This window comes from Microcaecilia unicolor, chromosome 1 (assembly GCF_901765095.1).
Source record: "Microcaecilia unicolor chromosome 1, aMicUni1.1, whole genome shotgun sequence".
Classification (NCBI taxonomy): Eukaryota; Metazoa; Chordata; class Amphibia; order Gymnophiona; family Siphonopidae; genus Microcaecilia; species Microcaecilia unicolor.
Genome location: NC_044031.1, coordinates 272,838,963 through 272,852,025, shown reverse-complemented (window position 1 = coordinate 272,852,025; position 13,063 = coordinate 272,838,963). Strand labels below are relative to the sequence as shown.

At 43.6% G+C, this 13,063-nt stretch overlaps 1 protein-coding gene across 4 annotated transcripts in view; it reads right to left on the bottom strand.

Annotated features, from left to right (window-relative positions):
* ACAD11 (acyl-CoA dehydrogenase family member 11) overlaps positions 1-13,063 on the bottom strand; it is a 305,211-nt gene that overhangs the window by 123,105 nt on the left and 169,043 nt on the right. For all 4 annotated transcript variants that reach the window (XR_003942519.1, XR_003942520.1, XM_030206676.1 and 1 more), the window contains exon 16: positions 11,695-11,766. Coding sequence is in view for 2 of the 4 variants with exons in the window: in XM_030206676.1 (XP_030062536.1) it covers positions 11,695-11,766 (72 nt within the window). In the remaining 2 variants the exon portion in view is untranslated. The remainder of the gene's footprint in view (positions 1-11,694; positions 11,767-13,063) is intronic.

Here is a 13,063-nt window from a genome sequence, read left to right as displayed (position 1 = left end):
AGTACACTACCAATGCTGGCCCCTCCCACGACCAAATGCCTTGGATTTGTTCGTTTTTGAGCTGGGGCGCTTTGGTTTCGATTATCGCTGAAAAACAAAAACGCCCAAATCCTATGCATTTGCCCGGCACAAACCGTATTTTTGAAACTAAAGATAAACGTCCATCTTTTTCGAAAATACAATTCGGCCCACCCCTTCTCGGAGATGGACGTTTTTACAAATGGGCGTTCGCGTTCGATTATGCCCCTCTATGTCATGCTTTGTATTGTTATTTGAGTATTTTTACTGCTGTAATTGTCTATTGCTTATGTTTGATTTATTTTTACTGTACACCACCATGAGTGAATTCTTTCAAAAAGCCAGTGAATAAATCCTAATAAATAAATAAATAATAAAATCTTCACAATTGGTGGAAGTATTTCAGATGGTAGCTTGAAATTATCAGTCATATACTTGACAAAAGTTTCTCTACCTGATCTTGGGGGTGAGGGTCAAGGAAAATTAATTAATCTGAGATTTGAAGATCTAACTTCATTTTCTAGATCCTCAATTTTGGCTCTTATAACCAGTTTATCTTTTATTATAGAAGATTAAAATGTCTGCATTTTTAATCTTTCTTATTTAAACTTAGCCAATCATTTTTTTCAGATCCTTCACCTCTATAGTACAAAATGTTAATGCAGAAGTAATCATGAAGGAATGCTGACAAGTTAACTTGTGGGGCTATAACTTGCTCCAGTTCAGAGACAGATTGCCAAATGGATTGTAGAGTAAACTGTTCTGGTTGCTGGGAAGCTCTCCAGAAGCTAAGTGGTACCGTGGAAAAATCAGCTAAAGATATCTCTGCTCTAGTGAGTAAAATTGATTTATTCTGAAAATGTAGATGTCACTAAAAAGGAGTTTTCAACACATATTGAGACTCTTATGGAAGAAATTGTTGATGTACAAAATTTGACTTGTTCTATAGTGAAAGATTTAGGGCCCTTTTTACTAAGCCTCTGTAGGAGCACTAACATTTTAGCATAGAGAAAACCATTATATTTCTACGGGTGTCCCTAGCACTAGCTTTTAGCGCACACTCAAAAGTTTGCGTGTCTACAGTGAGGCTAGTAAACAGGGCCCAAAGTGATTCTACATAGGAGACTGGAGTCTGTGGAAAATTTTAACCAACTGAACTAGCGTTTCCTTAATTTTCCTAGGTCTGTAGGGGTATTTACCTGAGATCTCACCTTTGCTGGTCTTGGCCTATACAAGTCTGAACCATTCTTATAACAATATGGATTCTACAGCCTGTGACCTGAATATATCTGTAACTATCAGAAACCAGCTTGGTTACAGAAAGGAATTACTGCTGAGCATTGCAAGATTACTTCATCCAAGGACATATTCTTTGTTGCAAACTAGCCCCGTTATCTCCTGGGAACACTGAAGGAAAGAGAGATACGGCTCCATGAGTATGGCCTCAGACAGGGAGTTTGCATGCCATTGAACAAAGGCTCGCTTCTTGACCATGAAGCTGGCTGGACATTATGTCATCTTATGTGATTTGTCCACAGGTATCATCTGACCCTTGGATACCAAAGGTTTGGACTGAAGAAAGTTCAGTTGGAGGGAGAACACCAGAAGACAGAAACACTGGAGGATTTGCAGGTGAACAGAACGCTCGGAAGAACCAGAGACTGATTTTCCTAACACCAGTGAACTGCGTGCCTTGTAACCAACTGACAAGGCCTGCTCAGCTACAACATCAGGCCTTATCTAAGACTGTAACATTTGCATCCAGAATTCAACTCTCGGACCTTATTCCTAGACTGGGAGGCTCGCTGAGGTTTTCAGCTCGAGACTCTGAGGAACTCCGCTTCTCTACCATTGAGAGTCTGTGACAGACGGCAAGGTGAGATCAGTGGCATTCCTGGGGGGGGGGGGGGGCGGTGAGTGCGGACCAACCCGGGTGCACACCGCTGGGGGGGTGCCACGCACCTGTCGTCTCCGCTCGTTCCGTGCTCCCTCTGCCCCGGAACAGGTTACTTCCTGTTCCGGGGCAGAGGGAGCATGGAACAAGTGAAGCCGACAGGCGCGTGGCACCCCCCCCCCCCCAGCAGGTAAGAATGCACCCGGGGGATCCTTTCGCCGGGGGGGGGGGGGGGGGCGCTGCGGCGATCCGCCCCAGGTGTCAGCCACCCTAGGAACGCCACTGGGTGAGATAACAGGATATTTACCTATGATCATGGGGATAATTAATCCTTAGTTTGTCTGAGACAGATAGGTTTACGTCAGGACTTCTGGTCTGTGTATTCAGCTGATCACTGTGTTTTGCATAAGATGTGTAATAAGTTCTTATAAGAATTATTAGGATTTCAGGATTGTACTGGGTTGTGTAATCACTCCTTTAGTATATTGTATTATCTAGTGTGGTGATAATCTATTTTTATAGCAAGTTATTTTTGTATTTTGCTTGGCATTTTGCTTCAGTACTGTTTATATATATACTAGTAAAAAAAGCCCGTTTCTGACACAAATGAAACGGGCACTAGCAAGGTTTTCCTCGGAGTGTGTATGTTTGAGAGAGTGTATGTCAGAGGGACTGTGTGTGAGAGAGAGTGAATGTGCGAGTGTGTGTGTGTGTGTGTGTGTGTGTGAGAGAGAGAGTGAGGTTGGGTGCGAATGTGTCTGTGAGAGAGAGTGTGTGTGTGAGAATGAGAGTGTGTGCAAGTGCATATGTGAGACACAGTGTGAGAGAGAGAGAGAGAGAGAGTGTGTTTCACACAGATACAGTGTGTGCGAGAGAGAGAGTGTGTGTGAGACACAGAATCTCTGTGAGACTGAGTGTATGAGACCAAGAGAGTGTGTGAGTGACTGTGTGACACATAGAGAGTGAATGTGATACAGTGTGAGACATAGAGTGTGTGAGAGACAGTGTGTGAGAGTGAGGGAGAGAAAGACATTGACTGTGAGAGAGAGAGAGTGTGTGAGAGAGAGAGAGAGAGTGTGTGCGTGACAGAGATACCTCCCCCCCCCCTCTGGTGTCAGGCCCCCCTCCCTCTCTGGTGTCTGAGCGTTACTGTGCAGGACGCTGAGCTCTGGCTGTGCTTCAAGGAACTGACCAATCCTATTTAATAGAATGCACCTCCAACATTCTGAAGCCGAGAAACCTCATGTGGTTGGTCACTTCTGCTTGTGACGAACCCGGAAGTACGTGATGTCAATTCAGGAGATGGATACAGAGAGCAGGAATGCCTCAGCCATGCAGTCAGCTTCAGAATGTTGGAGGTGTGTTTTATTATATAGGATATTTTTTTCCTTTACATAATAAATAATAATATATTCCATCTGTGGCATGGTTTCTTTTACAACAGCTAGCTTGTCATTCGGGCTATAGAGGTACACCTCCCTAGACACGAGTCCATAGTATTGCTATCTGGTAATGTTCTCTGACATATAAGTACCTCTAGCATGCCTACAGGTCTCTGGGGATTTCTCCTTCAGAGGTGTGTAAGAAATTGGAGGGGGGAAAGGGTTGCACTATATGTTAAAGAGGGAATTGAGTCAAACAAAATAAATATTCCAACAGATAGCAGTATGGAATCCTTGTGAATAGAAATTCCCATGTGTGAACGGAAGGACTATACTGGTAGGGCTGTATTACCGTCTGCAAGGACAGAACAAACATGAAGGGGTGAACAAACATGTGGATAAAGGTGAGCCGGTTGATATTGTATATCTGGATTTTCAGAAGGTGTTTGACAAAGTACCTCATGAAAGACTCCAGAGGAAACTGGAGAGTCATGGGATAGGAGGTAGTGTCCTATTGTGGATTAAAAACTAGTTAAAAGATTGAAAACAGATAGTAGGGTTAAATGGTCAGTATTCTCAATGGAGAAGGGTAGCTAGCGGGGTTCCCCAGGGGTCTGTGCTGGGACCACTGCTTTTTAACATATTTATAAATGACCTAGAGATGGGAGTAACTAGTGAGGTAATTAAATTTGCTGATGACACAAAGTTATTCAAAGTTTGCTAGTATAAAAAAAGGAGTTTGTTAGACAAACTTAAGCAGGAATTAGATGTAACTAAAGCAGCTTCTAGCACTATATACCATCATACCATTTTACCACTACTGCCTCAAAGAACCCAAGAATAGATGGGCTCATGTAGATTAAGACATATGGCACAGAAGCATCTGCCCTCACAACTGTTGTCCCTACCTAATTCTTTTGCTGCATTAGAGCACTGTGATGCTCAAGAAAAAAGAACTAAGGTGGAACCAGAAACAAGAAGTTCTGAGAGAAGAGGACATTTTTCTGGTAAGTGAACACTATTTTGCTTTGTGCTTTGGGAACTTAAAGATTAGGGTTTAAAGGAGGAATTGTAGGTTAGTGATAGGAAAAATAAAAATATAAAAAAGCAAATTTTATCAACTAATCTCCATAGTCTTTCCCCCTTAGTTTTAAAACTTGAACTTTGTACCACAGCATTAACAGATAGGCTCTAGCAGGCACTGCAGGATCTAGTTTAAAAAGGAGCTAGAACATCTTTTAAACTTAAACTGGGGGAAGGCCATAGGCGTAGTTTGACTGTTTCATTTGGGGGGGGGCAAAGAATGGGTGGAGCATATTAGCATATCATTTGCATATATAAATATGCAAATTAATATGCTAATATGGAGGAAGGAAATGAAATTTACAGGCAAAATATCACAGATGCACATTTCAAAAAGCTGACACATTTCAATTAATAAATTATGAATAAAATACTTTTATTTACCTTTGTTGTCTGATCATTTAGTTTTTCTATTCGCTTTGATCCCAGTGTCTTCTGTTTTATGCAGTGTCTTCTTTCCAGTAGGCTTCCCTCTGCTCCCCACCCTCCCAGTCCCAACCATCTCTTGCTCCTTCCCTCTGCTCCCCACCCTTCCCAGTCCCATCCATCTTCTGTTCCTTCCCTCTGCTCACCATCCCTCCGTCCCATCCATCTTCTGCTCCTTCCCTCTGCTGTACCTGACCTCTCCCAATCCCATCCATCTCCTGGTCCATCCCTCTGCTCCCCACCCCTCGCAGTCCCATCCATCTCTTGCTCCTTCCCTCTGCTTCCCACCCCTCCCAGTCCCATTCATCTCCTGCTCCTTCCCTCTGCTTCCCACCCCTCCCAGTCCCATTCATCTCCTGCTCCTTTCCTCTGCTGTGCCTGACCTCTCCCAATCCCATCCATCTCCTGGTCCATCCCTCTGCTCCCCACCCCTCGCAGTCCCATCCATCTCTTGCTCCTTCCCTCTGCTTCCCACCCCTCCCAGTCCCATTCATCTCCTGCTCCTTCCCTCTGCTTCCCACCCCTCCCAGTCCCATCCATCTCTTGCTCCTTCCCTCTGCTTCCCACCCCTCCCAGTCCCATCCATCTCTTGCTCCTTCCCTCTGCTTCCCACCCCTCCCAGTCCCATCCATCTTCCCTCTGCTCCCTCCCCCCCCCCCGAGGTCCAAGATGGTGACTCCGTTTACCCCCTCTCTTCCTCCCTCCCTCCGGTGCAGGCAACAGTCTTCAGCTTTTTCAGCGTTCCTGGCAGCGGTAGCGATGTACACGCTGCCTTCGGTCTGCCCCGGAAGCCTTCTCTTCAAGTTCCTGTTCCCACCTATGCGGGAACAGGAACTTGAAGAGAAGGCTTCGGGGCAGACCCAAAGGCAGCGTGTACAACGCTACCGCTGCCAGGAACGCTGGAAAAGACTGCTGCCTGCGCCGGAGGGAGGGAGGAAGAGAGAGGGGTAGACGGACACGCTCCTCTCCGTCCACTTGGCTTCCCTGCCCTCTCTGTCTGCGTCCCGCCCGAAAGGAAATGACGTCAGAGGAAGGCGGGACGCAGATAGAGAGGGCAGGGAAGCCAAGCGGACGGAGAGGAGCGCGTGCCTGCATGTGTTTTTTTTTTTTAAACTAATGGCGCGGCGGCGCCTCGCGTCGTTTGGGGGGGCATTGCCCCCCCTCGCCCCCCCCCAGTCTACGCCTATGGGGAAGGCCGACAGTCGCTCAAAAGCGCATGGTTCAGGATAAGGTATCTTTCAATGATATCACCAAAACAAGGAAGATAGGGTATCCCGATAGTGAGGCTGCATAAGAGACTGTAATAGATCGAGAGGTGTATTTTCAAAGCACTTAGACTTACAAAGTTCCATAGTAGCTTATGGAACTTTGTAAGTCTAAGTGCTTTGAAAATGAGCCCCCAGGTGTCCTTAAATAAAAATAAAAATCAGACAAAAGATTGCAAATTAATATTGTCAAGTACTGAGCATGATGTAAATAGGAACAACAAACGTAGTTTGAAATGTCTATATGTGAATGCCAGAAGCCTAAGAAATAAGATGGGAGAGTTAGAATACATTACACTAAATTAAAAATTAGATATAATAGGCTTCTCTGAAACCTGGTGGAAGGAGGATAACCAGTGGGACACTGTCATACCGGGGTAAAATTATATCGTAGTGATTGGGTGGATCGAATTGGTGGAGGGGTAGCATTGTATGTTAAGGAGAGCCTTGAATCAAATAGATTGAAAATTATGCAGGAAACAAAACATATCTTGGAATCCCTATGGATTGAAATTCCATGTGTAGAGGGGAAAAGGACAGTGATAAGAGTGTACTACTGTCCGCCTGGTCAGGATGAACAGACGGATGTAGAAATGTTAAAGGAAATTGGGAACACAATAATAATGGGTGATTCAAATACCCCAATATTGACTGGGTAAATGTAACTTTGGGGCATACTAGGGAGATAAAATCAAGGACTGCTTTATGGAGCAGCTGGTACAGGAGTCAACGATTGAAGGAAAAATTCTAGACCTAGTCCTTAGTGGAGAGTATGATCTGGTGCGGGAGGTAATGGTGCTGGGGCCGCTTGAAAACAGTGATCATAATATGATCAAATTTGATATTAACTTTGAAGTAAGTATACACAGGAAATCCAATACGTTAGCATTTAACTTTAAAAAAAAAGGAGACTATGATAAAATGAGAAGAACAGTGAAAAAAAAAACTTAGAGGAACAGCTTCGAGGGTCAAAAATTTACATAAGGCGTGGATGCTGTTCAAAAACACCATCCTGGAAGCCCAGGTTAAATATATTCCTCATATTAAAAAAGGAGAACGGAAGAACAAATGACAACCGGCATGGTTAAAAAGTGAGGTGAAGGAAGCTATTAGAGCTAAAAGAAAATCCTTCAGAAAATGGAAGAAGGAACCGACTGAAAATAATAAGAAACGGCATAAGGAATGTCAAGTCAAATGCAATGCGCTGATAAGGAAGGCAAAGAGGGACTTTGAAAAAAAGATTGCGCTGGAGGCAAAAACACATAGTAACATTTTTTTAGGTATATTAAAAGCAGGAAGCCGGCAAAAGAATCGGTTGGACCGCTAGATGACCGAGGGGTAAAAGGGGCGATCGGGGAAGACAAAGCCATAGCGGAGAGATTAAATTAATTCTTTGCTTCGGTCTTCAGTGAGGAGGATTTGGGAGAGATACCTGTGCCAGAAATGGTATTCAAAGCTGATGAGTCAGAGAAACTGAATGAAATCTCTATAGACCTAGAGGATGTTGACAAGTGCAAAGTGATGCATGTGGGTAAGAGGAACCCGAATTACAGCTATGTCATGCAAGGTTCTGCGTTAGGAGTCACGGACCTAGAAAGGGATCTGGGAGTCATTGTTGATAAGACGTTAAAAACTTCTGCTCAGTGTGCTGCGGCGGCTAAGAAAGCACACAGAATATTGAGTATTATTAGGAAAGGGATGGAAAACAAACACGAGGATGTTATAATGCCGTTGTATCGTTCCATGATGCGACCGCAACTCGAGTACTGTGTCCAATTCTGGTCGCTGCATCTCAAAAAAGATATAAAGGAATTTGAAAAGGTGCAGAGAAGGGCAATGAAAATTATAAAGGGAATGGAACGACTTCCCTATGAGGAAAGGCTGAGAAGGTTTGGGCTCTTCAGCTTGGAGAAAAGGCGGCTGAGGGGTGATATGATAGAAGTCTATAAGATAATGAGTGGATTAGAGCGGACAGATGTGAAGCGTTTGTTTACACTTTCAAACAACAACAAAACCAGGGGACACAAGATGAAGCTAGAATATGGTAGATTTAAAACAAATAGGAGAAAGTTTTTCTTTACTCAGCGTGTAGTTAGACTCTGGAACTCGTTGCCGGAGAATGTAGTGACAGCAGCTGGCCTTACGGAATTTAAAGGGGTTTTGGACAGAATCCTAAGGGAAAAGTCCATTGAACATTATTAATTTTTTTTTTTTTTTTTTTTTTGGGGGGGGGGGGGGGGGGTTTGCTGGGTTCTTGAAGCCTGGATTGGCCACTGTCAGAGACAGGATGCTGGGCTTGATGGACCCTTGGTCTTTTCCCAGTATGGCGGTACTTATGTACTTATGTATGTAATGGGGCAATTGACAAACTGAAGAGTAGCAAATCTCCTGGACTGGATGGTATTCATCCCAGAGTACTGATAGAACTGAAAAATGAACTTGCAGAATATGTAATTTTATCCTTAAAATCGAGCGTGCTACCGGAAGATTGGAGGGTGGCCAATGTAATGCCGATATTTAAAAAAGGTTCCAGAGGAGATCTGGGAAATTATAGACCGGCAAGTCTTACGTTGGTGCCGGGCTAAATGGTAGAGACTATTATAAAGAACAAAATTACAGAGCATATTCAAAGCATGGATTAATGAGACAAAGCCAGCATGGATTTAGTGAAGGGAAATCTTGCCTCACCAATCTATTACATTTCTTTGAAGGGGTGAACAAACATATGGAGGAGTAGCTTAGTGGTTAAGGTGGTGGACGCTCGATTTTAAGGATAAAATTACAGGTGGCGGGGCACAGGGGCGGAGGATGGCGGGAGGCGGAGCTGTGTGGGAAAAGAAAGAGTTGAGAGACAGGAAGGGAGGGGGCCGAAGCTTTGATTTTTGTTTTCTTTTATTTAATGCTGGCGGAGGAAGCGGGGAGCAGCAGCGGCGACCACGGGCGGGGGGGGGGGGTAAGGACGTCAGTAAAGGACACTCCTGACGAGTGCCTTTGCCCCCTCCCAAACTTTTTTTTTCTTCTTTCAGTTTTATAGTGATGCAGAGGGAGCGGGGAGCAGCAGTGACCTCGGGCGTCAATAAAAGACGCCCCTGATGTGTGTTTTCGCCCCCCCTCGCTTTATTTTTGTTTTTTACATTACAGTTTTCAGTTGGATAGCCCTAACGACAGGTACAGACCTGTCGTTAGCTTTCCGGCACTTTTCCTGCGTTAGGGTAGTCGGAAAACTTTGATGCATCTCGTTTCTGTGGGGTTTCTACACAATTTGCTCATCTGCATTCCGTTTTCTGCTACCGTGGTCGGAAAATGGCCTTTCGTTAGAGGGTCGTTAAAGGGTCATTAAAGCTTAGTGCATCTGCCTCTGAGTTAAGAGCTGGACTTGATCCAGGCACAGCTACTGTGAAGTGAAAGCAGAGTTTAAGGAAGTGGCTGAAAAAGTTGAACAGGCAGAGCAGTGTGTCTCAGAAACTAAGGGTGAGATGATAATATTAAACACACACACACACAAGCTTCCAAGGTGCTTTGACTTGTAAAAGCTGGATGATTTATAAACTAATTAGTCACAAAAAACAAAAAGGCAATCGAGCCACAAGCTCCAAGATGAAAAGATAAAAGCAGACCAATAAAGTATAAACAAACTTTTATTCATGCAAATAACAAAAAAAGCATACTCAATGTCAGTGGCTGGACATGGCCTGGCATTGAATATCCTGGTTTAACGCTGGTGGCAGACATTAAAAGCTTCTTGCCACCAGCTGAATATTGGGGGTTTGTCTCTGTTGGTCCTACCAGCTTATTTTGTCACTGAAAGGGTCCATAGGGTCCTGGGAAAACAGACAGCAGGACCTGGGAGATTCTGGATAAAATACAACATTGACCTAAAGAATTAATACTGGCAGAAGTAAGAAAAGATGGACTTTAAATACAAGGACAGATGGATATAGTTTTTTCAAGACTTCAACACTGAACTGACCTGTATAGAACAATTTAGGGAAGTCAAAAAACCTTCTGTACGCACATGAAGTGTAATTGGCAATTTTGTACCCTGCAAAGTTTAGAATATTGCAGAAAGGAGAGGTGATCTATTCATAAATTTAAGGAAACTAAAATAAAATTTTGGTTTGGAATTTCTGGATTATCCATCTTTCATGCTGGAGTCACTGGAGTGTGATGGAAGGCTCTGGGAGAGGTCAGGTCTAAGAAAACATAACACAAAAGGTGGACTGTTTGCAGAAGATCATTGAGTCTTTTGCTTCTAGTGATGTAAGGAACATTTGAAAAGTGGGAGCCCCAAAGCAGTATGTGCAGGATGTCACCTTGTAGTAAACATTTTATTTACAAATATGTTTATTTATTTATTGCATTTGTATCCCACATTTTCCCACCTCTTTGCAGGCTCAATGTGGCTGGTGAATTCATTTTGAAAAGATAATGGTTGGCATCAAGCCTTTATAAAGACCAATGCAAATTGTGGCTATGGATTTATGATGCAGGTGGATAATAAGTCAACTGGAGGAAGGAGAAGGCTCCAAATGATGGAGATCCTCTTGGAAGGGAGAAGGAGAGTGCATGTGGAAGGACAGAGCTAACTCAGCCACATCCCTTCTGGAGATAACAGCAATGCTTGTGTTATGTTGGACATTTAAGTTGTTATATAGTGGTTTCGTTGAAGGTGTATATCTGAGGGCTGGCATGAATGGGTTGGGAATAGCAGAAATAGCAGTTTATGCCACTAAATATCTCTGCTAACCAACGACTCCATAACAAGCTGGTAAGAGCAGCCTGGGGCGGAACCAAAACTTAGCTGGTTAGCGCAGATATTGGGTCCACTAACCAGCTAAGTAAGCACATAAAATGAGGCTGTCCTAACTTCATAAGCCAAGTTAACTGGGTATTAGTCTGAATATCAGCCAGTGCCCCGTTAACTTCCAGGTCAGGGCACATACCTGGATATTTAATGCCAGGAGCAGCACATGCCCTGACATTGACTATCCAGGCCTTTTCTATTGCTCTTGTTCAGATCCCTTATGTATCCTGAGGTCAACACCCTAGCACTGAGTCTTCTGGATCAGATAGACAAAATCCTTGGGGGTCAATATTCAACGCTAGATAACCAAATAGGAGAGGCTCCCTATTAACTAGCACTGACTGGGTACCCACAGGATATCCATTGGCACATAACCAGAGAGTGTGGCTGAATATCTTGTTCGACCACCATGGCACTATCCAGTTAGTGCCAGGTTGGGGTCTAGGGGCAGAGTCAAGGCACAGCCTAGAGTTACTCAGGCACCACCAATAATTAGTGGTGGTACCCAGAGAGCTACTTGGTTAACCTAGGACAACAAAAAGGTCTCCTAAGGCAATTGGTAGCTATTTGGGTACCACTGCTGAATATCAGCAATACCCAAGTAACTCCTGGCAGACCTCCAAGTACCCAGGTATTCACCATTGCTGGTACATGGATAGGGGTCGGCACTGAATAACCATGCTTAATTCAGCTGGCAATACCCAGCGTTTAAAAATACACCAACTGCCACTGGATGAATATTGACCAGGTTTGTTTTGGAAGATTAAATAGCTTTCAGTGATTTCTTTTTAAATCAGTGACAAATAAACTGAGCAAACTTACCTAGTATTATATTGGAAACAGGTACTCGAACTTGATGAAAATGTATTTCAAAATGTCCACCATGGGGAGCATCTAAAAGTAATTATCAAATCAAGATTTGAGAAAAAAATGGTATGTCTTTTTAAAACTTTTATTTGTATATGTGACTGTCTCTGGGAAAAGGTGACTATAAGTAGTGAATCAAACATTGAGAATGGCTGATTTTTTTATGTCATGAGTCCATAAGAAGGCTGTGAAAAAGTTATATGTTTGAACTTCTGTAACTGTTCTATCTTTTCACATAAAAGGATGGGGTTTGGACTACTGTATTACAAATTGTTTACTGTAACAGAATTCATTAAAACCTCATTTTTTTTTGTTCCTGGTGATTTGCCACCTTTTCCCAGAGATGTTCACAAATAAGAATCTCTACTACAAAATAATAGAAAAAATGTTGAAGAAAATGTACCAAGAAGATACAATCAAAACACTGCAGTCAGTATACAGTGCTCATGATCTTGCTTTGAACTGCAATGTCACTCAATAATACCTCATACCACCTTCCTGGACTCAGACATACAAACTAGAGTATCGTTCACTCACACAGAAAGATAACTCTCAAACACAGTCAAAAGACACGTTCTACCTATATAATTTCATAAAATAGAAGAAAATAGAACTCTGAGGTCCTTTTTTTGAAAGAGTACAACTAAATTTATCCCGCTAGATAAGTGATCAATTTCAAGGAAGAGATTTTCCAAAGACCGAAACTAGGCTATCACTGAATACAGTTGTGTGTAAAAGTTTAGGCACCTCTGGTCAACTTGCATATTTCAGTGAATCCCTAACAGGCTTATTTTCGAAAGAGAAGGGCGCACATCTTTCGACACAAACCGCAAGATGGGCGCCCTTCTCACAGGGTCACCCAAATCAGCATAATGAAAAGCCAATTTTGGGCGTCCTCAACTGCTATCGCGGGAACGACCAAAGTTCACGGGGGCATGTCGGAGGCGTAGCGAAGGCGGGACTGGGGCGTGCCTAACACATGGGTGTCCTCGACCGTTAATGGAAAAAAGAAGGGCGTCCCTGACGAGCACTTAGGCGACTTTACTTGGTCCATTTTTTGTTATGACCAAACCTCAAAAAGGTGCCCGAACTGGCCAGATAACAACCGGAGGGAATCGGGGATGACCACCGGAGGGAATCCGGGATGACCTCCCCTTACTCCCCCAGTGGTCACTAACCACCTCCTATCCTAAAAAAAACCTTTTTAAATATTTTTTGCCAGCCTCTATGCCAGCCTCAAATGTCATACCCAGCTCCATGACAGAAGTATGCAGGTCCCTGGAGCAATTTTAGTGGGTGCAGTGCACTTCAGGCAGGCAGACCC